The sequence below is a fragment of the Dicentrarchus labrax genome, unplaced genomic scaffold, assembly GCF_905237075.1.
Source record: "Dicentrarchus labrax unplaced genomic scaffold, dlabrax2021, whole genome shotgun sequence".
Taxonomy (NCBI): domain Eukaryota; kingdom Metazoa; phylum Chordata; class Actinopteri; family Moronidae; genus Dicentrarchus; species Dicentrarchus labrax.
Window position 1 is genome coordinate 32953271 of NW_026136719.1, and position 27679 is coordinate 32980949.

The 27679-nt window shown below is 39.3% G+C and overlaps 1 protein-coding gene across 4 annotated transcripts in view; it reads left to right on the top strand.

The window, feature by feature from the left end:
- The window catches only part of LOC127351949 (cell migration-inducing and hyaluronan-binding protein), a 190723-nt gene that overhangs the window by 69615 nt on the left and 93429 nt on the right, over positions 1 to 27679 (top strand). For all 4 annotated transcript variants that reach the window (XM_051379973.1, XM_051379974.1, XM_051379975.1 and 1 more), the window contains exon 2: positions 21163 to 21315. In XM_051379973.1, the coding sequence (XP_051235933.1) occupies positions 21261 to 21315 (55 nt within the window). In that variant the 5' untranslated portion in view covers positions 21163 to 21260. The remainder of the gene's footprint in view (positions 1 to 21162; positions 21316 to 27679) is intronic.

The following is a 27679-nucleotide window of genomic DNA, read 5'->3' on the forward strand; positions in this document are numbered from 1 at the left end:
ACATATTTATACAAAACTTGTCTTGACGTATGAGTTTGTAAAGATGGACCAACTGATTGGTCCAGCAGAACTCAGGAGATTTATTTCCAATAAAGCACACTGAACTGAAGTGAATGGATAAAGAAATATTCTCAAGAAACCAGAGCTAAGTTCCAGTGTCACCTCACTGTGTGACAGACAGACAGGCAGACAGGCATGGGGTTGGAAAACATCCATGGGGTATTGTGTCAGGATTAAAATGGACGTGCAGCTCTGGCAGACTCCAAGGGTTGGCAGGTCAGTGAAATGGGTGTTTGTCATTCCAGTGGACAGGGGGCATTGTGGCAGAGGGCAGGGCAGGACGCTCAGCTGCAGTTTAGACACAACTTTTGCTGCGTGTGCATGCCACCATCTATCAGTCCTGATTCCATCCTGTCAGCACTGCACTGCTGTCACTGCTATCCATTTCCTTTTCTTTTTGCATCCAAAGTAGAAAAACAGTCCATGTATACTGATGAAGGCACATCAGTAATAGACACGGTATGTGGCTGATACGTCCCTGTTTTATGATCTAGCATTTAGTTCATATTGTAGAGCTGATGAAACTGGTTGTCTAAGCCCTTGACATTGAATTGTTTTAAATGCAACTTTTTGAGCAGATTTCATGAAATAATTCAATTCAATTCAATTTTATTTGTATAGTGCCAATTCATAACAGAAGTTATCTCAGGACACTTTTCAAATAGAGCAGGTCTAGACCGAACTCTTTATAACATTATTTACAGAGACCCAACAGTACCACCATGAGCAAGCACTTGGCGACAAAGGCAAGGAAAAACTGCCTGTTAAAAGGCAGAAACCTAGGACAGATCCTTCGGCTCTAGGTGGGTGGTCGTCTGCCTTAACTTAAGTTTATGGGGATATGTGGCTCAATAGAGCTGTGACTCTCTGTCAGCCTGGCTACAGTGCTGAAGAGGAACCTAGGGTTGTTCTTATTTTCCTTTATAAGTGCTGAATAATAGGCTCCTCTGGCATTACGGAGGGCCTTTCTATAGGTTATAAGATTATCTTGCCAAATTGAGCGATATTCTGATAGTTTGGAAGAGCGCCATTTCCTTTCAGATTTCTTAGCTTTTTGCTTTAATTGGCGGTTGTACCACGGTGCTAGTTTCCTAGGTTTTAATAATTTCCTTTTTATAGGAGCGATAGAATGTTCTTCGTAGTGAGCCTGCAGCACTAAAAACAAGATTATCAATTTTGGTGGGACTAAAGTTATTATAGGACTCTGTTAAAGTCAGACATGGCATTGAATTAAACACTGAAGGAATCTCCTCCTTAAATTTAGCTACAGCACTGTCAGATAGACATCTGCTGTAGGAAGTTTTGCCTAATGGCTCATAATCTAATAGTATGAATTCAAATAATGCATGAATAGGCTTTATTTAGGCTGTATGTTTCTAGGCTTGTGTTTTGTTATTCCATGAATGCTGTTCAAGATGCATTTCACCATGACAAGACAAACCTGTCTCACTCCCAAGTCGTCAAAAACTGCTAACTAACCAAACTGCTGGCATTTCACAACATTAACCATGCGTATCATAAGTTGCATATTAATTGTTATTAACTTGACCACCAAGCCCTGTTTGTCCAGAAATTATCCAAGAGAGACACCTGCAGCATCATTTTGAAGTGGAGGGCAACTGACCAAGCTGTATGAGATTACGTATGTATGGTTAACATTGTGAAACGGTTGCAGTTTGGTTTGGTTAGTTTGTAACGTTATGAATCATAAAACTTTAAATTACTTTTGGTTTTACATGGGGCACCAACCCCATCCATCCACCCCAACTAGCTCCTTACATGGACTCTCTCACTTGTTACAGTTTGTTACCTGTCGGAGATAGGGTGCATTGGAGTTAGCTGACAGCCCACTGCATTTCAACAGACACTAAAGGGTACCTTGTGCATATTTGATGCCCTGGTAATGAGAATGGGCAGCAATGACACACATCAATCATTGCCAAACCTGTCAGAGATAGGGAATGCAAACACGTTGAATGGCTCTTTGTTAAAAACAGGCAGACCATGATGACAATGACATTCAGGACTTGTTTTTATGTGTGCATGTGTCATAGTTCATATTGTCTTCAAAGTGAGGCTGTAGCCTGCATGAAGTGTTTTGTGTTTGGGGACTGTCCTAGTTAAAAGCAAAGCAGTGCAGCGGCTGTATATCTGTATGACTGCCTGTCTTGGCACAGCAGGTCTCTCTCTTTGAACCCATGAGACTGTCAACTCTACAACCCTCTTGCACTCTGCCTCCTCTCTTCCTCTCAGCATGGCTGCTGTGCTTCACCGGGAGAAAACTCTTAATTGGAAGAAGTAATTAAAAGAAGCCTCTTATATATTTATTTAGCACATCAGTGGGAAACCTGCTGGCTGTGTGCTGTGTCAGCCAGGACTGATAATCACAACAGCAAGACTTGGAACATCTCTAAGGCAGCAGGCACTGGAGCCATTTCCCAGTCAAAGTGGCCTATCAACGTGGATTGTTGTCAGCACTGAGAAACGTGTCTGATTTGGAATGTATGGCCTAAATATGTAGGGCCTGATTTTCTTTTTTAGATATGTGAATAAAAAGGAAGTTAGAGGTTCAGTTGCTTTCACCAAGAGACAAATCCTTGTTTTTGATTGGTTGGCAGGTGCCCATTAAAATCATAAAAAAAACTCAGTAGGGTTGTGTAATGAGAGGTGCTGATTCTGGAAGTTTTTCCAATGTAATTTCAATTTGAAAGTTTTCTTTTAATGAATTCACCCACGAGAGATGGAGACTGTCAGAGGTGTGAATCAAAACATTGGCAAAAGAAAACACCTCATTACTGGGATTTTGAGCAAAACAGTGTGCCATAGTTACATGAATCTTAAGTGAACAGGTTTAAATGTTTTATAGGGTTTCTACAAAGCAGAACATTTAGCTTCAGCTCACTTTCAGTACAAATATTTGGCAAAATGTAAAGGTTTCTTACCGAAATGCACCTTGGGAGTTTGTCTCCTTAACTGTAGTAATGATTAAAAATGCACAACCCACTTACTTAGCTATTCCCATAGCTCTCAACTGTATCCCGTGGCCTTCTTCAGCAAATTGAAAGAAGGCTGTGAGATACAATTGAAAGCTTCACACTAGGTTACGTTCACATTTGTAAAATATATAAAACACTTTGAAACGAGGAAAGGAAAAACAATATAGAATGTGACGGCAGGTCATGTGACCCAGATGCGGCCTATTTGCCACAGCTGTGAGGACCAGTGTAATTCTGCTGAGGAGGCTGCAAGCGAAACTCTTGAAGTTAAGTAGATCACACACTCAAATAATGAAATTAAATTGACTTTACTTGCAAATAAATGTTTTACTTCCAAAAACCTAGACTAGGTCTAGTCTAGTCTAAGACTAGCATTTGCTTGAGCTACATAATAATCTGATGCAAAAAGTTTGCCTTGATTCTGAAATAGATGAAGCAGTAACATTTTTATCAGCGCACATATGTCAAAAAAGATTCTCTCCTTCAGTTTTTATGTCTACAGGCTTGTCCCTTTGATCTTTTAGTAAAGAGCCAGATAGTTCATCTTTTGTACTGATCTTTTGTAAAAACAGGAGAGTTTTATGCCCAAAGCTCAAACACTGCAGAGCTCCAACTGATAGAATGCAAACTCCAGTCTCCTGCAACAAAGTCATACATCTTCTTTTTTTGTTTTGCTACAAAACTGCCTGCATCATACCACACCATACGGTGGCACTAAATCTATCATGAGGCAGGGCACAAGCAGCAGCCTCCATGGCTGGCAGATGAAGCAAACATAGAAGTAACAAAAACTACAGTTCCTCCAACGGCCACTAGAGGCTGGCTCCAGCAGTAAGTCTATCTCCATAAGGCCCCATATTAAAATGCCAACTTTACAGAAGAAATAAACATATTTACAACCTGGAACAAAAAGCACTTTTGGTCGTTATAGCAAATTTCCCACAGGCGGCTGTTTTGAGTAACCAGGCTTCAATGGGCTCACCTCAGCTCCACCCACACTCCACCTCTTTGCCCATTTTTGGATTAGCCGGAAGCCAACAGAGAGCGTTGACTCACTCGCCTAAACCCAATTAAATCTGACACAACCTGCCAGGTTCAGGGCAGATTTGGGCCCAAAACTGCTGTTGTAGGTTGGGCTCGGACAGAATTAGCTTATATATAGTATATTATTTAATATTCTATTATTAATAATAATGCATACAACTCTAATGTAAGTTAGTATGCTAATATTTTGCACTTTCATTTTAAATTTACCATGTAGTTTACTTTAGCTTGTAATAAAGCAACAATTTGGGGTTGGGTCTAGGGTTGGTAAATTCTGGGAATTTTCAAAGTTGGAAACTTTCCATGGGAATTAACAGGAATATATGGGAATTAACGGGAATTAATGGGAATAAACTGGATATTTTTAATATTGCTTGTTATAATACTGTTAGTCTACAACAGGGAACTTACATGTAGTTGAAAAGAAACATCTTGCAGGATAATCTTGCTTAAAACAACCTGATTTAATGCAACGTCAGATGAATGTCCTCCCTATATTCATCATTAACATGACCATAACCATAGCCATAGTAAATCAAAGGCAGCATGCTAGCTACCATCATATGTTAAGCTAAAGGTCAATGGTTTGGGCTACTACTTATGGTGCTATCCATTTGTCTCGTAAATCCCCCGCCCGAGTTGCTCTGACGCGAGAACGTGACGTAATGGCCTGGCTTGTACCACTTGTAGCGTTCCATTTGTCTTTGGGCATTACGAGTCGGAAAGAACATGGACGCCACCAGTGCAGCAGCTGTCTTATTATTGCTTGTGGCTCATCTTAACAAGCTCAGTGTGAAATAATAATAATGTTTTTCTACAGAGTAATTCCGTTATTGCAAGTCTTACATTTCAATAATATTTTGCCATTTACGCCTATTTCAATTTCAACAAGTGCTGTGGCGTTTGTCTCGAGCCACAAGGGGCCACCAGGGGCCACCAGGGGCAGTGGCAGGCTAGTGTTATTGTTAGCTACATTAGCCTATTTAGAAAACCAGCTCAAAAACAAAACTTTACATTGTATTGCACGCACAGCAACACCGTGCAATGCATAAATTGGTGACCGGACTAAAGCAGCAATGTAAACAAGTGTGTAAGAGCATTTAAAATCAACATTAAAACAACCAACATAGTACAAATACAAAGAAAATACATTTCAATATTGTATGAATTACCCAACTTTTCCAGTTAATTCTCCTAAATTCCCATTAATTCCCATAATTTCCCATTAATTCCCATAATTTCCATTAATTCCCATAAAACTTTCAAAATCGGAATGTTTCCAAAATTCCCCATCTTATCTTTCCATGGAAAGTTTCCGGAAAGTTTCCGGAAATTTACCGGAAAATGTCCGCCCCTTTGCAACCCTAATTGGGTCAAGCCTGGGCCTAAAACTGCTTCCGTGGTTCAGTTCGGGCTTTCCCAGAATCTCTGAGAGACTACACTGGTCCTCCATGGTTTTACTGTCCGTTCCTAACTGAGTGTGATTATGTGTGTGTTTGTTGTCTTTGATGAAGGCTATACTCTGATGGGCCATAATGACTAAAATGCAAGGCAAAGCCATTAAATTACTCTGATTCCAGTGCCGACAGCACACAGACGGAAATGAAACCTTTTTGGATGCGGGCTTTTTATAGATTAAAAAGGATGTAGATCAGTACCAATTTTAGCCATATTAATATATTTTGTTTTATCTCCAGTGTTGACTACTTCACAATTTTGACACTATAATCTCCCCTTTCCTACAGTGCTTTTGATTCCCCGTATTGTTTTTGATCTCCTTGCATTATTCTTTTCCCCACTCAGCATCTTGACAGCAACCACTGACGCAGTGAAGGTTTCAAACAGTCAGGAGACAAAAAACAACCCACCCAAACCCCAGCACCTTGTCTTCCCCCCCACCTCCACCGCCGCTAACGTCAAATAAGTTTCATCATTTGCGGCGTGTTGTGTTTCAATTTCATCACACTTACATTTTCAGCTGCTGTAATCTCTGGGCTGTGCAGGGATCACACAGTGTGACTGCAGGGCTCGCCGAGAATCACACTCCATGCTGTTAGTGATGCTACCGCCAGCTTTAATGAGGTCATTTCTCCCCTTCCTCCTCTTTAATGCAACTCTTGAGAGATTTCATCATTCCATCGTGGCGACAGAGGGATTAGAGGGAGACGGAGAGCTGAAACAAGAGCATGTTGGCCTGTCAGTCAGTCTCACATCACCTTGCTGCCTCTGATCTTCCATTGTAGCCAGCAGGTGTCAAAGCTGAGCTCCCTGTTGTCTTCCATACACTAAAAATGACTTCCATGTATTCCAATGCCAGAATCTCTGTTTAGAGACAAAGCACACATACAAAAATTGTCTTTAATCATTTCAGGTAACATCATTTAATCAGGTAATCTCATTGAGATCAAGGTCTCATTTTCAGGAGTATCAGTTAGACACAGCAAGCATAAAAAAACTGACTGACTGTCCCCAGAAATACACAAGCATCAGTCGTTTCAGCAATGTACGTATGTATACATTCGAATGGCAAAGCAGCAGTGGCCTTAGTGATTATGACTCTTGTCTGACAGGAGCAATGGAAGAAATTAGGTAACGTTATTATAGAGTCACAGAGGCAGGAGGTTGGCGTGGATGGATGGGTCGAAAAAACATCAGACTTTACGATGCGGAAGCCAGCAATTCCTGTTTCCTACCAACAGCCAACTTTGGTCTTCTAACCTTAACTGCAGGGTTACTCTTGTATGTTAGTAATGGTTAGGGGACTGGGTGTTTTTATATATTTTCTGAAACACATATTTTCCCTTATTAACTAACACTGCCTGGTAAACCTCACTCTCTGAACAGGTTTCTCTCAGCGAGGCCATTATTTACTAGCATTACCAGTTGTTCTGTTCATAGTGTGAAGTGGAGTGGAGATGAACATTCATTTGTTTGACTCAGTCTGGCAGCTACTGACAGCTTTAGAAATAATGTGGTCTATAAGTTAAGCTAGGGCGGATCTAGAGAAATATTCATGTGGAGGTCAGAGGGTGGCAGAAATATCGGCTGATTTAATCACAATCACGTAAATCAATATTAGCTTGGAAAAGCCCCCAAATGAGGAGATTTGAACTCAAATGCATTATTGTGGCACATTAATAAAGCACTGAATAGAAATATCTAAAGATAGCATTAGAAATCAATACATTGTTTTACTATTTTGTATTTATCTTTCGACATTTTTCTAAGATATTTTTTCACTGAACTTAGGCCTAACACTTCAGTACACTACAGATCATTACATTTATTAAACACTTTTTAACATGTTTTTTTTTAAATAAATTATTGAATGTCCTAGATTTGACAGCATTTGAAACCAAACTGGGGTGGCCAGGCTATTTTATGCATGGCAGCTGCCACCCCTCTAGATCCGTCCCTGAAGTAAAGCAATAGCATACCTGTCAGTTACTTTAGCAGCAGTGTTTTTTAATTAGTTAGGATCAACATCTAATTAGTCTTAACTTGTTGTCATTTGCCCATATTAGTTTCAACCCACAATTCTACAGCGCTGATATTCCTCCTGAGACTGGGACGGACATAAGGAGTGTTAAATAGTGTAGCTACCTGTTGAGAGGCTTTTTTACTGACATTGCTGGCTAATTATCTGACTAACTCTGAGTTGACATTTTCCTGTGGAGTACTGCAATTATAAAACAGTCATCTCATTCATTAATGAGATAGATGGAGGCTGTATGATAAACAAAGCAGGCAAAGCAGCTGATTACTGTCAACAAGTAAGTTCAAAACAAATATTAAAGTACTGATATTAGCGCAGAGCCAGTTTTTAAATTTAAACTTTTTGTAGTAAGTCAACATTTAACCATTTATTAATGTTAAGCTATGTCAGAATTGTGCATTTCTATTGTAATACCCAAGGGATTATTCAGCTACTTTGTAGGAACTGTTATTATAATATATTTAAACATACAGGTCATGTTGAACTTGTGATATATGGCCCTGTATTTAGTTTTGCCCAAGGCTAGACCTCTTGTGCTTTGTGTTGTCTATGTGTATGTGTGTGTGCATGCGCCACTATACACGTGTGTATATTGTTTTGTGCGTAAAGCAGCCGGCATGACAGGCAGTACCCCCACTGAGGTTCCGTACCTGTGTGTGTGTGTGTGTGTGTGTGTGTGTGTGTGCATTCTTGTGTGACACAGTGTATTCATCTATGTCTCACCACTTGTTTCCATGCTCACGCTAACCTTGTTAAGTGTACCTGGATCAGGTTGAGGACAGCATGTTCAGTATGTGACCAAATGTTATGTTCCTGCAACCAAATCTGGACTGCTTTTCAGGAAACACACACACACACACACACACACACACACACACACACACACACACACACACACACACACACACTCACTGCACCTACCCCTCCTGCCTGTTAGCATGTGTGTTGAGGCAGGTCTGTTATCAGAGCTGGCTGACTGGCTGCTGAGTGAATCATATCATCCGTTGTCACTGCCGGCCTCAGGATGTTGCTAATGATATACATATTTTTAGCACTGTGGGCTGAGTTGCTATGCGCACGTCTGTGAGTGTGTTACATGTCTGGCCCCAGCATTATCAGGGCCCTAAGCAGAGTTTAATTATCGTCCCACCTTACCCCACCAACTAATGTTAGCAGCACACTGACCTCCAGTAATTCACAATGTAAAAACTTGAGTTGTATAGGGAAAACTGTTGTACCCGAGTGGAATTAGGAATGTGGCATACTGAGAAAGAATGGTTAAACTTTATAATAAGGGTACAAATCAAATACTTAAGTTATGCTTAACTAATGCATAACTCATGATGATTTAATGCATAAATGAATGCAGGGTATATCATAAATTCCTCATGCTAACCAGTAACAAATGTTTAAGTCAGTATGACTTTGTGATTAGTTCACACTATTATCAGTTAAGGAATGTTGATTCACAGTAACTTTGATATGCAAGTTGCCTGTATTCCAGTTACATAAACTTATTTTAGAACTAAGAAATCAAACTGAGTGTCAGATGCCAACTTTTACATAAACATAAATACAGTAACATAAGTCAATTTTGGTGTAACCGAATTCAAGCTAACATGAACGAAAACTGTAAATTTGCCTCAAGGGGCTTTACAATCTGTACAGTGTAGGACCCCCTCTGGCTGACCCTCCATTCACATAAGACAAACTCTTAAAAAGAAACAGGAAAAGGAGCAACAGAGGAGGGATGCCTCTCCCACGACAGACACAGAATACAGAACAGACCAGAGAATGTGGATCCAGGAGGATGTTGAGCTACTTTAGGTGTTGCCAAACAGATGTGGATCTTACAGTGAGTTTCAGAAATGAAATGATAAAGAAAACGATTGCACTTGTTAATAGCTTGCTGCCATTCATGTGTGAGTGTGTGTAAATGAGAGGTAGATTGTCAGCCCCTCTGGACAAAACCCTCAAGTAAATGCAGTCCATAATAAGAAACAAAAAAGGTAAATCAAAACCTGCACATGGATGAGTGGACTGGGGCAAGTGGGATGAAGGGTTGCATTCATATTAATCCTGCAAATAGCAGTTATCATGTTTTCTATTATAATGCTAAAAATACTTTGGGTTGATGGATGTACATGTCTGCATGACATTGCACTAACCCTGAAAATCCTATTTAGTTTCCTTGAGTTATATTTGCATCCTTACTACAAAGAGCACAGTGCTTCACTGTCTTAAACACTGATTGAGTTTTAATTCCAACATCTTTTTAGATGTTCCCTGTAAAACAGAAGTTAATGTTTTTTTTAATCTGAAAAACATCAGCAGAGGAAGTACTATAGTAAATTATAATAATAATATTTTTATTATAGTTTTTCTTCCATATTTTTTTTCCATATTTTTTCTTGTGTGCTCACTGTAATATGTATTAACCCAGTGTATCAGTATTGTTCTTTTATACTAGTATTGTATCCTTTAAGTTTAAAATTCTGGTTTGGTGACAATCTATACAGCATTAATTTTAATAAAGGAACAGCTTTTTTGTTTCTTCCAATTTAACATGTTTGGGCACCGTGACAGAGCAGACAGTGCCTGAAAGCAGGCGTCTCACAGCAATAGTGTGAGACAAACATGCTAAAGATCACAGGTTTATGCAGGTGTTTGGCAGACAATCAGAGGACATTATATATAAACTGTAACCGTTAAGGGGACCTGTCCCCCATGGATATTGCACTCTTGGATCTTACCCTGGTTACAGTCCAGTGATTTGGCTCTGCTGTGATAAAGAAAACAACTAAAGAGAATAAAAAAGGCACTGATGCACTATATTGTTGTTGATAATTGCCACTTGTCAAGGTTTAGAAGGATGTCAGGTCATTTTCCAGCTTGTTTTGGCCTCGGCCTGCTTAAGAGGAATTATGGTTCAGTCTCTGTTTATCTGGCTGTCAGACTTGATCCATTGATCCACCACTGAGCAAACTTTCATAAGTGCTTAATAATATACTTAATAAAAGACGGGGAAGTCACGTTGTCACTGATTGATAGAGATTTGATCAGATCTGACATTTGTTTGTGGAGATGGTTCTGTATTAGAAGAACATAAACAAGTTTTTTTGTTAATGTTCTGTGTTTTTCTAACACATACATCTACCGGGAGACTTTCTAGTAAGCATCAACAGTAAACAGTTTTGTGTATAAAAACGCTCTCACTCCAGCAATAAGCATCATTTTGTATGTTTTCAGTTAACTCAGTCTATTTGCCAGATCCTTTAAACAGGTCTTTGCTCCTGTTGTTCTGCTCGTGCCTTCCACACAAAAGGCTGTAAGTGATGACTTGGTGAGTTGCTCTGTGTCAGCTAGGGGTGGCTGTGGCTCGGAGGTAAAGCAGGTTGTCCACTAATCAGAAGGTTGTTGCTTCAATCCCCAACTTCTCCCCCCACATGTCCAAGTGCCCTTAAGCAAGATACTGAACCTTGAATTTAATTTCATTCTCCTGAATACTACACTGCACCCTTCATTTCCTGAGCTGCTTTCAAGACTGCAAACAAGGTCTGAATTCATTTCCGCTTGAGTCTTTTTTCTTTTCTGATTTTCAAATAAGCTTTTGGCTCAGCTGGAATATCAACTTCTGATGAATGGCAGGTAGATTATAATTACTGACCCTTTGTAGCTGTAGCAGCACACCATCAAATAGATTTCCTCTGTTGTCTGGGTGCCACATTATATACTGTACAATACTGTAATCATGTCACTGGCTGACCAGTAGGTTCACCCACTTATGCACACAACCAACACATATGCAGGAGTGCTGAGTTCTCTCTTTAGTGTGCCTGAGTTGGTTGGTTTTGACATTTTAAGTTTTTCCACAACTTTCCATCAGCTTAAGAATGATTTGCTCAAGTACATGATCTGCTTCATTTTCTTACTCAAGTGTAACCACCTGCTCTTTATCAACTACTGATGTAAAACAAAATGACGCGTAATTTGTTACACTTTGTTATAGCACCCAATAGCACTCCAAATTCCATCAGTGTCACTGTCAACCAGGATTGAGACTGCTCCGTAGCAAAACTAGAAAAAAACATTAAAGCAGTTCCAAGGATGGCCAAGTTTCTGCTTCATGCAGTTGTGGATTTACAATACCAGCCACTCAAAACTGCCCGCCCCCAGCCAGCTGCTATTCATTCTATTCAGATAAGCAAGAGTCTGCACTTACTGCAGATTTATATTAGTGTGGATGCATGTACTGAAAGGTTGCTGTGCCATCCTTGTGCACTGCTAACATTGACAAACATACACAATAGTTTTATGCTATTTTTTTTGCACTATAGCCCGACTGATCTAATGACGACATAAACAAAATATGTAATGGAGACATTGTTTTTTTAAAGGCCCAGTGTGTAACATTTAAGAGGATCTATTGGAAGAAATAAGTATTCACAGGTATGTTTTTATCAGTGTATAATCACCTGAAAATAAGAGTTATTGTGTTTTCGTCACCGTAGGTTAGGGGTGGGTATTTTTTTCATTTTCCATTTATTTATCATTGTTTTAGGCCTAAAGGGATTCTTACATTCTCCAATTGTAATATGTAGCCATCACACTTCATTCAACGAGAGAGACAGGGATCAAAACATATATTCAGACATAAATGTACTTGGGGAAAAAAATGTGTGTGTGTGTGTGTGTGTGTGTGTGTGTGTGTGTGTGAAGTCAGCAGATTTTCTTTACCTCCATATGGCCGGTGTTTAGCTAGACCTTAAACACGGCTGCTGCTAATGCAGCTGACAGAGCTCCACCCAGCACTTTGTACTCCCCCAGAGGTATATTATTACACACTATTCATAGACTTAATGCTTGTTTCTGCAAGAGATTAATTGTAAGTCTTTGTTACTGTGGAAGTCATAAAAACCTCTTTGAAAGAGTCCTCCACCCTCAGTTAGCCTGCCTGCAAATGTGTTTGTGTGTGTGGCTGTGTCACTGTATGTGTGGCAGGTGGCGTGGTTCCATAGGGAAACTGGTAATTTCTCTCAGAAGTTCATTTTTTAGGAAGTGTGTGTGAGTGTTGTCAGAGCAGTGCCAGCTTGTGTTCGAAATTTCACAGTCGCTTTGAGCTCATAAAGTGTCCAATAACCAACAGAGCCTGGAAGCACATAAAGCTACCGTATGGCTTCAGCCTGCGTGCTGCCTCTCACATAAATCAGAATTTACGATGGCTTTGCTAATGTTTCTGTCTTTTCGACACCATATTTATACTAAGGAATTACACTTTTTTGGAATGTGACACCAATACATAGATGTTGTTTTTAGGCTTGAACATGCATACGTGTGTGTGTAGTCTCTCTGCCAGTAGCTTGAGGGCTGAAGGTGAAAGGCTGAGGATGTGAATGAGAGGTTATCTGTCCCTGCTGGCAGCATGAGCCCCCTGTTGTGGACTGTAGCTGGGAGACGAGTCCACCGCAATGTCAAGTCTTGATGAAAGGCTGTTATCCACTGCCTGTCAGACTTTAGTCATGTCCACACTAATTTGGATAAAAATTTGAAGTCTTGCTGTAAAACAGGATTTCTTCTCTGCCATTCCTTAAGTCATTTTCTAAAATGTCACAGGCCTCACTGAAACACCAGAATAAGAAAGAGAGAAGAACAAAACCATGTATTGCTGGCTGCATCAATTGTTAAGGAGTGTGTTCTAATGGATAGACTGCTTTGACAGACTCAGCCTCAGACTCTCTAAGCTCTTATTTGGGGCTTACAACTGAACTTCTAGTTCAGGCAGTCAACTCGAGCTGTGCTGCTATACACACATGACCTGCCTCACTCCATAATCACTAACCAAGCGCTCCCTTCCAGTCTGGCGGTCTATTTAAACTGCACAATTTCCCAGCTCTCCCTCTGCTCTGTCAATGCAGCTGTTGCCCTGCATCCGTATTGCTGCTGCTGCTCAGAAGCTATTGCCCCACCACCACCCCAGCATCCACCTGTAGGCTCCGGCTAGGGGTTAAGGTATTTGCTCATGAGGTTGGAGTCTAGATGGTAAAATCTAAATATGCTATACTGCTTTAATAAACATTTCAAATGTGAGTTGTCTGACTGTACTCCTGGTAGTAGGTGTAAAGTAATTAGACGTTTTTAAAAATGTATTTTGGTGGCTAGCCAGTCACTTAGACAGTGACGCCCACTCTATTTGGTTCACAAACAAACACAACCTTCTTCCTGGCTGACGGTCTTACAGAATGTCTAACTTGCCACCTGGATGCTTCACATCATGTTGACGGGCCCACTGAGGAATCATGAGCATTAAAGTGGCTGCATGGCTTACTGACTAGCTGCCAGTTCTGCACTATCACACCTCAGGAAAACCCATTTGAACACTAAGAAAGTCAAGGCAGAACAAGCTTTTATTAATAATGCATGAATGCTTCACTTAAGTGGCTACTGCCTTTGCTCACACGTGTGTGATCTGTGAGAATGCATTCGGCAGATGAAACGCTTCATATTCTTTTTGAACATGAGCATATGCAAACTCCTCAGTGTCATCTGCGAGTGTGCTGGACTGTCTCTGTCTCTGTCTCTATCTCTGTCTCTTTGAATTTTTCATGACATCTCCTCTCCACCATAGATTGAATTGCATGACAGTAAGACAAATATGCAGCATTCACCTCATGAAAAGGTCAGGTTTAGGCAATTCAAACAGGGTGGCGAGGGAAGGGTTTTGGTCATGGGTAAATGCAAAAAAAAAAACATCCGTCACTAAAAACCTCTTAGCATGAGCCTGGAATGGAACCTGTTAGTTTTGAAGTTAAATGCATCTGTTCATCCACCACCCAAAGCTACACTGCCTTGCTCTCCTCAACCCCTGCTTCAATATGAAACTTGTGTTGTTCTCATCATGATGAATCCTTTATGTAATCCTCTCCTGATGGGGGAACATATTTCTCTCATGCAAGGAACATCAATGGTTATGTTTTAATGCACACCAGTAATCCAGTCATAATGCGATTAAGGCAGTAACGCAAGGGAGGTGGAACCCATCGAAACACCATACTTTGATTAATACGGTTCTGCTCATAGCTGCTAAGCAATACTGTAGTAAAACATGAAGTTTATTTTACTAGATTGAATATTAATCCAATTAATTTTTTTCATTGCTTTTGTTAAAAACATATGAATCCAACTGCTTGATGGTGCATGCCAAAGACGTTTCACTGGTAGAATGCTTCACTGCCATTGTTTGCTTCTGTAGACTACAGACTTCTTATACTGGCTATTTCCAGAGTGGCACATCTTTCTTTGCGATTAAATCTTTGTAAATTCTCAACTATGTTAAGGCAGATGCTATGATGAAAGAAGCATACTGTTAAGTCACATAAAGATCAGGTCTGAAATTGAATACTGTAAGAGTATTGTTATTTTGTATACAATTTGGACATTCTCAGAATGCCTTCACAGGAAAGCATCTAGGAAGTATCCTGATCAGATGCCCAGACCATATTAAATGACTCTTTTTAACATACAGAACTGCTTCAAACTCCTTCTGAATGCCCAAGGTCCTCACCCAATCTTTAACGGAAAATACTGATATATTTCGACTGTGCGTATGTCCCATAAATGTGGACACTGATTCTATGGAACATGCTACTGTTATTGGCACTCACCACCTCCGTTGTAGAGATTAAGAAGAATGAGGAGGCAAAACAATGTATATCAGGGCATTCTGTGCCACCTGGAATAACCATTATGGCTCCTTGCATTGGGATTTACATCTGGGGCAACCTGCTGGCTAACCTAACCACTCATATCCATATCCAACACAACTATTGTTTTTTCTCTCAGCTACCACTGCAATATCAGATCAGTGGGTCAAGGAAAATGTATAACCAGATGTTAGTGTGTTTTGCTGGTGAGTGGCTCATATTGCAGTTATGTGTTCCTTTTATGGCCTTGCACTATTCCTCCAGTTGATTTTTGAAGAGTGAAATGCAGTCTGCAGGATGGCAATGCGGACCAGAACCTCAAATTCTAATGTTGCAGTTACACAGCTGGCATTACTATCATCATTACATCTAGAGTTTAAAGTCTGGCATGAGTCACTCTTTGCAGTGAAGGTTTTCTTCCTCACTCAGCTGTGATTGCAGGTACATTGTCTTTCGAGATAGTCCTGTCTTTCTGCCTCTATCCTTCATCTTTCCTTTTCAATTTGATTTATTGCTTCTTAATTCCTCATCTGTGTAAAGTCAAGTAAATATAGCTGGCAAGTTGACCCAGTTATAGATCTCAAAGCTGTTATCCATAATGCTGTGTTTACTTTTGTCTTGTAGTCTTTGCCCTTGTAGTACAAATGGGCAGCCCAGTATCCCCTCTTCTTCCACACCTCACAATTTACATTGAATACCGAAGTTTGTGAATGGGTGAGCAGCGCATCTCATTTTCATGCAGGAAACTGGAGTTTGCATCACATCACAGACCTGCAGTTAACATTCACCTTCACTATGACCGATTTCCTTAACTATAGTTGCCAAGCACAGATACTGTTGGAAGCAAACATTTAAAAAACCTGGACTGTCGGCTGTATGATTGAAATTGGTGCATACTTCTGCACGTTGACACAAAGTCATTTATGGTGTTGCGCTTGGTTGGACACTCCAAAAGTCATGGTTGTTTCTTTTGGAAAGTTAAAAAAGTTCTCACAGACGGGTTCTTCAGATGGTGTTTCAGACTGTTAAATGATAAGCTCAAGAAAACATTTTTGAAAAGGAAGAATGAATTCTTTTTTTCTTTTTCCCCTCATAATGTAATTTTTTTCTTTTGATCCCTGTTTGGAATATTAACGCTTACATCTGCTTGGCTTGGGGCTGCTTTCAGACCCAAAGAAGGGTCCTGGCCCTCATGAAAAAGTATTTTTTCTTGATGTCTTAGGTCACAAAAAATGTGCATGGTCTTGTCTCTTGTTATGGACACAAATCTAGCTTCACTGCCATTACTGTGGTGACAAGTTGTAGTTCTGTCACAACTGCTGACTATTGAGGCTGGCAGCAGGATGGGTAGTTGGATTGCCTCCAGTTACTGATGAAGATGCCTTATATGGATAGTGAAATTTTTCAAATGATACGTATTTGTTAGACATTTGTTACAATGGCCAGAAATAGAAACTGTCTGCCACATTTCAAGTGATGTACTGTGTAATTCTACTGCAATAGCCAGCTAGATCCATCAAGAGTTACATTTAATCATCACAGACCAGTTATATTAGTAAAAAAAAGTTAATATAAATGAATGTTTTTTATTCATATTCATTAATTAATTGCTTGGCATTTGAACATCTTGGTCCTCTGCACACCCAGGAAATCTATGTCCAGGTTTTTATGATTAGCTGGGAACATATGTACTGAACCAGTTTTCACTGCCAAGTCAGGAGCTTTTTGGCCCTGAGAAGGAAACATGTGAGCCCCCTCATGAGACAATCACATTCATAATGCATCAATGGGAATACAAGCAGGGTTACTTTGAACAGCCCTGTAATCAGTCTCACATTTACTTCCACACCACCAGATGTGTGGGTCACTTCAGCTCCTCTTAAAATTTAGAGAATCTAGATCTCATAGCCGCAGAGGTAAATGCTGTCCAACAATCAGTGCACTGAAGGCTCAAAGTGTTCCACATAAAAGGCTGCATAAATGTACAAAATGACTTTCAATAATTACCAGCTTTTTAACATAAATCCATAACCCCAATCAAAATGAGAAAAGTTTGTCGTTATTGTTTCAGGCTCACCATGCAGAATGCGGCTGTTTGGTTGCCATATGATTCCTTTTTGCTTTATGCATTCATTATAAACTGAAGAAACTGAATGATTATTGTCTGTTGTTTAGCTAAATAAAACAATAATCCACAAGAATGTTCTGATGTCTCTTGTTTTTCACATTACACAGTAGGCTAGTGTGTTATTTTTCAATAACTGAACAGAAAGGTGTGGGTTGTGTCTTACTTTATCCAACACAAGATTTAGGTGCCTTATCAAAGACAAAATAAATGTATTTATTACAACTGAGGTGAAACTAGAGATGAACCAATTGTGAAATTGTGAAATTTTATTTATTTGCCCTTTTGTGCCAGGTAAACAAAGACATCTAAAAAGATAAGCATCTCTGCCTTGTTGTAGCTCAGACTATTTATCTTCTCATCCAAGATGCCAGACAAAGAGGCAAACAGCCGCTCACTGTCTGTGCTGCTGCATTGATCACATAGTGCCAGCGCTGGAAACCGGAGGTGATTATTTCTCAAATATCCGAGTTGGAAGAAAACAACAAAATATTTGACTGATTGACTCAACAGATAAATATCTGCCACTAATAGTAGGGAATGCCATCATATTCGCCGAAATCAAGGTGAATATTTGCCAATACTGAGTTCTGTAGATAAATCAATGTCACTAGGTATAAAAACAGGTTGGAAACAAGGTCAGGACAGTGAAATTACTACCCCAAATCTCCATTTGAAACATCACACAGGCCCACATTCCTTTTTTTTGATCAACCGTTATCTCTGGTCTCAGGCGTCCACAGTTTTATTTGATCTGACTTTGTCTCAAGGACTGCATTAGTGATATGTTATTTGTTGTTGATTTAGTATTGAATTGTTTACAGTCTGCTCTGTGCATGTGGTAATAATAGTGCTGTGTATTGCCTGCAATGGCAGCAGTCAGCCCTCTGCAGTTTCTAAAGAGTATATTTTCTAATGAGGGAAATTATTGTGAACTACTCCTCATTTTCCTGGAGCCTCTGTGGGTTCCTTCAGAACCTAAACTGCTTTAAACCTCTCCACCACCAGGATTCCTCTTTTTTCCCCCAGGATTAGAAGCCAGATTAAATCAACACAGTGATTTCCATATGTCAATTTTGCTGCTTACGTCATGCAGTCTACAGTAACTATAACCACCAGAAGTCACATATTTGCTAAAACAGGCACTTTGCCAGTAAGAAGAAATTGAGTTTTTCATTTTCCTTTGTTGCCGCTGCAGCTCAGGGATTAATTTGCCGCTGGACAAGATAATCATAAAATTCCAATATGCAGAGGAGATTACCTGAGAGATATGTTTGCCAGTCATTAATGTACAGCTGTGACCTGTGAGTGTGCACACACATTATGCACACAGCCAGATCAACTTGCAGAGCATATGCACACTCTTGCATTCATAAACAGCAGACATCTGGACAGAGATGAAGTGTGTTGGCAAGAATTATAGAGGGACAGACAGCATTAGCAACACAAAGTCTAGTTAACAAACTGAATGAAATATAAGGCTGTGTCTGGCTCATTAAGTCAGCACCAGTGTCAACAGTGTATATACATGCATGGTAAATAGGTCAGTGTACTACATCTGACTGCACAGAGAACCTCCCACTATCTGTCACCAGTAGTCAAACAGCAAGCTTAACACATGATAAAATAAACGATGATTAGTTATTATAGGGCTCCTTTATGCCCACAGCCTCTCACTGAGCTCTACATGGCAGCATGAGCTAATTAAATCTAATCAAGGCCAGCATCAGAATGCTGCACAGTTTACGGCGCTTCAGCCAATTTTCCGGAGGTCAGGAGAATCTTCACAAGGCAGAAGTACCTTTCGATTTAATTAATCCACGACATTGTAAACATTGTTAAGTCATTAAACGAGTAATTAAAAATGCAAAATGTCAGGACATGTTTTACAGACTTTTTTATGTAGCTGTGGTCAGAAGGAACCTCCAGTCACTGTTGCCAACTTGGCAGCTTTGCAGCAAGACTTTCCAGACTCGTGAGTGTGTTTCCAAACACACCAGGATAGGGTTAGCGCCACTTTTTGGACAACAGAGTGTGACTGTGTTGTATTTAGTGAGAAAATTGGAGATATAATTATGCCCTTTGTTTATCAGTCCAAATATTTCTGATGATTAATGTATTTCCCATGCATAGCATCACTTCTCCAGGAGAAGTGTGTGCGTATACATGTGCAAATTTGGATATGGCATGTCTGGCAGCCTCTAGTGGGTTTTTTGAGCAGCCTTGGAAAAGCATCAGCCATATTAGAGACTCCTGCTCAGGGGCAGAGCCAGACGTTGGGCTTTGCTGAAGGGATATGGGTGCAAGTTTCCCCGGGGAGATTTTTCCCATTTACGGCAGCTATATGCACTATTTTGCAAGCCAGTTGAGTTAATAGACTGCCTTAAAATCTGCACATCATTTGGGAAAAATAAGATAATTGTCCAGTAAAACAGTCATCCTGTAAAGCCTACATCCTATTTTGTATCTAATTCTTCATCATTCTGAAACCATCACACAATAAATGTTGAGGATGACTAATTGTCACTCCTGCCCCAATTACATAACATAGGTAGGATGGGAACAAAGCCACCACCCCCAACTCCGCCCCTGCTCCTGCTGGACTGCAGGGCTATAGTCAAGACCACTTACTATAACTAAAGTGGTGATCGGGTCCGAGTTGAGACCAGAAGATAAATATTTTTAATCTTACTGCTCTTGTAATTATTTGTTAAATGTGTGATTACAAAAAAATTATAATTGTATGTGAAACCAAAACAAATGGGACATGAACAGCAGTTCTGGCTCTTTATGCTACATCTGGTCAGCACCTCCATAAGCAAGCATCAGTATTTGACGAGTTGAGAGTCAGACCGCACTGTTAAAATGAGGATGATCTGTTGTTACTGGACATGGCAAAGACTTACTTTGGAAAATCAGCATTACTCATACTTGTACATGACCGAGCAGGTCATATTTAAGAATTTTGCATGTCTGGTGAACTGACAGCTGACTGACAACAGAACAGCCTCTCCAGTCTGCTATGAGAGACTATAAAAACAGGGGGAAAATAATCAGAGCAGGGCTCATTGCCAAAGGTAACACTGCTGTAAGGTCTGGCATCTACACTGTGTCCATAGCAGCTCAATGTGTCACATGCAAACACAACCAAAGGCCTTATATCAAAATAACAGTGAAGTTGGCTTTATCTCTTCTTTACAAAACACTTTGTGTATCTTAAGCAAGCCTGTGTGATGTTGCAGTGGTAAGGTCTGTATTTCAGTGGTACTCAAAACTTTTTGTGGCGTGCCCCCCCTTCAGAAACCAAAGAACATGCATTACTTACCAGTGACAGGGTAAGCAACAAATTAATGATTGAATTGTAGTGACATAAAGGTCAGCAAGATAGCAGAAATCCCTGCATAAATGTTCATTCAACTTAGTTTCACTCTATATTTCTCCCCTGGTCATCCCCCCCCCCCCCCACCCCCATGCAGTGGCTCTATGCCCCACCAGGGGGTCCCACCCCACAGTTTGAGAACCACTGCCCTACATACAGTAGAAGAATCTACTGTCCTATTTCTCTGAAACTAAAGCTAAAATCAACCATTACAGCTGGAGCTCTGAAGGAACCCTCCACTGGGTGACACAGCTGTCCAGAAATGTGACCGACCTCCTGCATTCTTGTACACCAGAGTCCTTCAGAATTGCCTATTTGTACATGTCTTGCTGAGTCTTCTGCATTTCAATGTGATTTTCTAGGTGCCTTTGGTGGCCTCCCACTGTGAACTTGGCACACCCACTCCGCCACCCCCTCCAAAGCCCACAGGTGTGAAGCTGGTCAGTTGTTGCTGAGAGAGATGAAGACATGCTCGATGTTTCTGGCAGCTCTGCTGCTCCCCAGCATCCAAGCAGGTGAGTTAAGGACATGTCTTTTTTACTGATCTTTATTTTCTCAGTGGGCTAAGGACACTTGATGTCATGAAATACAATACCATCAATCCATCAGTCACTGATTAGATTCTACCACCCTATCAATCAGTGGTTCCCAACCTTTTTCCTTAAGGGAGCCCTTTTCTATCGAGTAAACTGACTCAGTCACATATTTTATGGATATTTCATATTATATTCAATGCATCACAATAACAGTAGAGAACAACTCATACACTGTACAATGAACCCAAACAGTGAACACAGTAACTGCAGGAAGTTTGTGTAAAACCAGAGATTTGGATGAATTTTGAGCAGATTATTTCTTGTGAATATTGATCAGATATCAGTTTTCCTGATATTTTTAGGAACTTTTAAACAATTATCCGTCTGTATTTTTCTTTTTCTCAACAACCATACATACAGGCTTCTTTTGAGGACAAATTCAGTGTTTCTGACACATCAGCTCTTTAGTTGTTTTATCTCCATACTTTTCTAATGCAGGACAAGGCTGTTAATCATTATTCAGCTCTTCAAAGTTTATATTAAATACTAATCTAAATATTCAAAATAACAATTTCGTTTAGTTTTCTTCACAGAAATACAACATATATATAATTATCTTACATTCCTTAAAATCAAGAAGACCTGCAACCCCCCATGAAGCTTTGGCGACCCCTAGTGGAGGTCTCAACCCTCAGGTCAGGAACCATGGCTATAAATCACTGTAATATCAAACTGATTACTGATTACTCTGAGGGTAAAATGAGATCTCAGCTTAAACATCCACAGTTCGGGATGGTGACCCTCAAACGAAGTGGAAAGAATGCATTTAAACAATATATGGTGAAAAAGTAACCCATAAAATTGGGGCACATTGATCTCCTAATTTTATGTTTATCTAGGAAATGACACTGAAAACAATGCTGTCACTTTCAAACACATAAATATTTTGCCTGTTTTTAATATAAATTTTGACTTGTCATTACAATGCTGGGTGTAGTGTATTCTTCTCAGCACACTTTACACCACCTGCCCAGCACCAAACAGCAGACAGATGCAGTCAGAGACTAGCTGGTTAGGAGAACCAGAGCTAATTGGGTGGAAAAGGGGTACTCTTGGTCCACTCTTGCCAATAGTCCCCATTTGCAGTCTCTGCTTGCTATCTTGCCATCACATTTTAGCTTGTAAATAATCATGGCTATGTGCATGCGCTACGTGCATTTACATGACTAGGTAGCAGGCTAATATTGAAACTATGCAAAACTCATTTAAAATTAAATTTCAGCAATCTCATAGTTAATGTATTTTCATTCCAAATTCTCTATTATTTTTGATAGTACTTCTATAGATAGTAGTTTTTAATAGAATTCTTCTGCATGCCCCTAGAGGCAGTTTGCATACCCAAAGTATGAGAAACAGTGCCCTAGAAGAACAAAAACATACAGTTTAATTTCAGTTGGACTTTAGTTTTTGAACAACAATGGAATGAATGAATGCCACACGAGGTGGTTATAATTCCAAAGCCACTGTAGCGTTCAGACGATTGATTGATATTCTGTTGGTGATGTATGTGGAATGCAAATAACTAAAGGATTGGTTCACCCATTTTTTATTCCTCAAAAGGAAAAGTAGAAGAAAAACCTGAAAATATAACTTTATTACCTTCAAAATAAAAGTAAGTGCCTACTGTGCTGTCCTGTTCGTAATTTAGTGCAACAGCTTAACAGTACTACACAGGCAGCATGTACTGTTTCTCAAAGACGTATTCGGCAAATCCATTTATGTTGCATTCACATGGATTCAGGCCGACAGTAGACAGCAGATGGACGGCGCCTTGTGGACAGCACGGGAAAGAAACAAATGACGATGCATGATGACACAGGTGTGACAATATGTTGCAATGACGATGACGTATCACTTATGAATAATGGAATAAAATATTTTAAAGGTCCAGTGTGTAACATTTAGGAGGATCTATTGTCAGAAATGGAATATAATATTCATAGGTATGTTTTCATTAGTGTATGATGCCTTCTACCATTACTGTTACCTAATTATACCATCTACCGTCGTTTCTAGGAGAAAAAAAGTGGACAAATAACACCTATTATTCCATGGCATGAGAAAAGACGATATGTTATTTTTTTATATTTAATATGGATAAATATAATAATAATGGATACAATGACCATTTAAATGACTGAAGTCAATGGCTACAATTTGGCTTTTAAAAAAACAAATCAACATCAAAAACTTATAATTGAAGTGAGACAGTTGGCACAAGATAACAGTGATGCACAGTCTTCACCTGCAGTGTCAAAGCAATATACCACCATCAGCTTATGGATTTACTTTAGAGGAGGTGTTGAAGGATACTAATCCCTGCATCAAATTCATTTCCCAGGATGAGAGAGGAAGCTCTGACAGAAAGTGAGAGACAGATAGAGCTGGTGTTTTCCTTCACTGAACTGGAGAGGGTAATTTAGGGACTCTCAATTCTAGAACCAAGTGAAGAAGAAGACTTGTACTCAATATTAAATTTGATGAATAAAAGGATAAAACATGTTCTGCCCAAATTGAGATTACTTGCATATACTGGCGGTTTTATTTCAGCTCTCTCACAACTGATCCTAGCACGGCTCTGTGTGTTTTTGTGTGTGTTTGTGGAAAAGTGCTCAAGGCATTAGAAAAGTTCTTCCACTATAAATTTTACACATCTCTCTCACAGCTTTGTTGTGACTGCAAACAGTGGCTTTTGGAGCTGTAAGCAAATCTTTCTAATGACCACAACAAGAGCATCTCAATCAGAGGCAGATTAGTTTTTTTTACTAGAGGTTTAGTAATGGGCTTGCATCTCAATGAGAAGCTCAAGACACTGCAGGAAGGCAGTGACATCATGCCAAAGGAGAATAAGTGAAAGGAATAATAATACAATAGGTTTTAGTATGAATTAATGGGCATTTTGTCCCTCTCTGGCTAACTGGTATAAAAGAACAGTGAGTTTTCAATCGGATTACACACTCTGGATTTAGGAAGTATTCTCACCTTTTCTTTAAATTATGCATTAATTAAGCGTATTTCTGACATTTTAAGATGCATAGTTTTCATTTGACAGCAACACCTGGTCCTTGTAGCTCTTTACTATAGGTAACAGGTTTCTAGCTGTATAGTTTTGATTGGAATTAACAGAAAAACTGGGGAGCTAGCATGATAAGCAGGAATAGCAATGGATGAACAAAGAAAAGAGGGCCACCTAGTCCCAAAAATAGACAGCATCCCATTTTACAACACAGGGTTTAATGAGCAGTGGATACTGTAGACGTAGAGATATTTCACTGGATAGAAAAAACTAGCTAGTGGCGCTGCATGCCAACTCATCATTCTGGACACCACAAATGTACACATTTTCTAGACAATCCATCCAGAGTTTTTGAGATGTTTCACTCAAAAACCAGAGGGTCACCAATGTCAAAATCCCATGGAGAACCCAAATGTCTGTACAAACTTCCACGGCAATCCATTAAATAGTTGTTGATATTTTAGCCTGCACAAAAGTGGTGAACCAACCGACAGATATTGCCACCCATAGATCCATGCTGCTAGTGTAGCTATAAATACCACAGCTAAGGCTGCTGTTGGAATGATGTTTGATTTGCTTTGCAATTTTATTAAATGAAAGTTTAATGATCCCTGTCATGTGAAAATTGTTCTGTTAAAAAGCAAACAGCAATAGAATACATCAAAGAAACTGGAAACTGCAAAAACACATTTCATTTAAAGACAGATACAGCAGTGGTCAGACTTCCAATTTCAATCCTTTAAATGCAGTCACAACTGTGTATATGTAGCAAAACCTTCACTTTCTTTCCTTATTAATTTCCTATTTAATAAAACAATGCTGCAGTGAATTGTATTGCAATGTTGGAATGGATAACCAGGAATGCCACCGGGTCTAAATACACTCTTCGTTTAATGGCAAAAACTCAGTTTATTTTCATTCATTGATCAAACTTTAGGATACTCAGAGTACTAAAAGTAAAAGAACTAATTGTGAACCATTTCAGAATCATTTGTATTATATTATTGGATTGTAACTATGGATGCATTATGTGTGAGCATCACTTTAATGTTGCAGCTGGTATATTTAATTTAATTTGAATTAATTTATATATACTGTACTGCTGGATAGATTAATCTAGCTGCACTAAATAACTTAAGAATAAAAACGTTCTCTTGGCTCTGATTGGTTGTTTTTGTTCAAGCCTGGTGGATTCTTGCAAATGCCATTAGGAGCACGAGGAGAAGCCAGAGGAACCTGATTTTTTTTTTTTACAGATTATCTGTCTTATGTACTACTGTCAGGATATAGTGAAAGTTTCAGCAAAAATGACAAAAAGTTATTTATATAGAACTTACCTACTGCAGCTTTAATAATTTGAATGTGCGGTGTCAGATAAACATATAGAAAAGTACAATATTGGCTTCCAAGTAGAAGTATAAAGTAGCATGCAAAATACTGTAGATAATATTGTAAACCATATATCAGTTGACACTGTAATAAAATTTCACTGTTACAGAGTCTCTGTTTACAACTTGAAATGCATTACTGGATTTTTTTCCCCAGTTTCCCAGTCAAGATGTTAAACCCTTAATACATGCATGATATCAAAGGTTTTTTTTTTTTTTACCTGTTCAAAGAGCATAATTGCATAAAACCTTTGGTAAAAACTAAATAATATATTTCTCTAATTCCTCAGGACGCTTACTACTAAACTTACTGAGCATTTACTACAGCATTTTCATTCGATTAATTTTTAAGTTCTTTTACTGAAGCCAATGTTGATGATTTCTGATATTTCTACTTTACTTAATGCTGGTTGAGTTTTCATCATATTTTTGGCTTGACTGATGTGAAGTGTACCAAAACAAACAATATGAAGCCACAGTAGGTTGATTGTTGTTGAGTGTACCCCCAGATGGTCGCATCAGGGGCTTAACTGTTAGCTCCGGTGCTTTTTGGCCTTGTCCGGCCTGAACAAGGCAACTACAAGCTTCCAGCATGAACACACCACTGAGTAAACAGTAGTAGCTCAGAACAATAAAACTACAGCTCTCTTTAAAAGGATCATTGCTGCCTTACTGTCAGTTATTATTCTGTCCCTGCCTGTAATTACAGGAGAAACCAGGTGTAATGCTTTGAAGCCTTATTTTGTCAGTTTTTGTTTGTGGTGTAATTCTCCCTGACTCACCTGTGTTGGTGGTTTTCTGATGAAGTTCAGGCACAGTTCATTGTGTTGTTGGATTAAGAAAGAATTTCAAGTAAAGCAAAGCAGCAGGTTCAGCAGTTTTATTCATAGCTGTCAAACGCTCTAGTTACTGGCAGCCACAGATCTCCAAGGACTGACTTCAGACGCTCACTCAGAAATGTGTGTGTGAACAGCTGCTGATGAGGAACTTTTTGCTGTATGTTGTATGTTGGGTTTTGCATATGGCTTCCATTTTATGTTTTTTATCCTTTAGGGCTCGGAGGAGGTCGAAACCTGGATATGAGAAAGTCCACTTTTTTTCCAAATTCAGATTCCTTTGTAGTCTATTGAAATAAAAGCAGCACAGTGTAAAAACAAGACAAGGTATGTTAAGTTTAGTGACCACGAATGAACTTGCTGAAACTTAAAGTAACATGTAAGGATCCCTCTGTACAATACAGTATTTTCAGACAAACAAAATAACTTGGCCTCTTACTATAAATAACAACCCTGTTAGACTCTACCTTGGATATCTAGTAAGTATAATAATGGTGCAGATGGCCTTAGCTTCTGATAGTATTTCTGTAGGTTATATGGCTTAAGAGGATCTTCTAGTTGGGTGTACTATAGGTATATAAACTAGGATAGCAGGATAATATGGCATGCTGTTTAACAGGTTAACATGGAAACCACTGGATTTTTTTATCATTAGAGATTAATACATTTATGTATTATTATTTACGCAATACATAAAGTATAATTCTATTGCCTTATTATGTCTTTAGATGAAAAAGACAAAATTACAATTTAAAAAGGAATTTAAAGGACCAATGAGTAGGATTTAGCGGCATCTAGTTGCAGATTTCAACTCCCTTGATTCACACCTCCATGTGCAAAGCACAAACTACGCATAAAGAACACAAAAGACCCTCTTCTAGAGACAATATCTGGTATGTCTGTTCTTGGCTACTGTAGAAACATGGCTTGGTTTATTTTCAGGTATACACTAATGAAAACATACCTATGAATATTATATTCCATTTCTGCCGATGGATCCTCCTAAATGTTACACTCTGGACTTTTACATTTTAATTCATTGT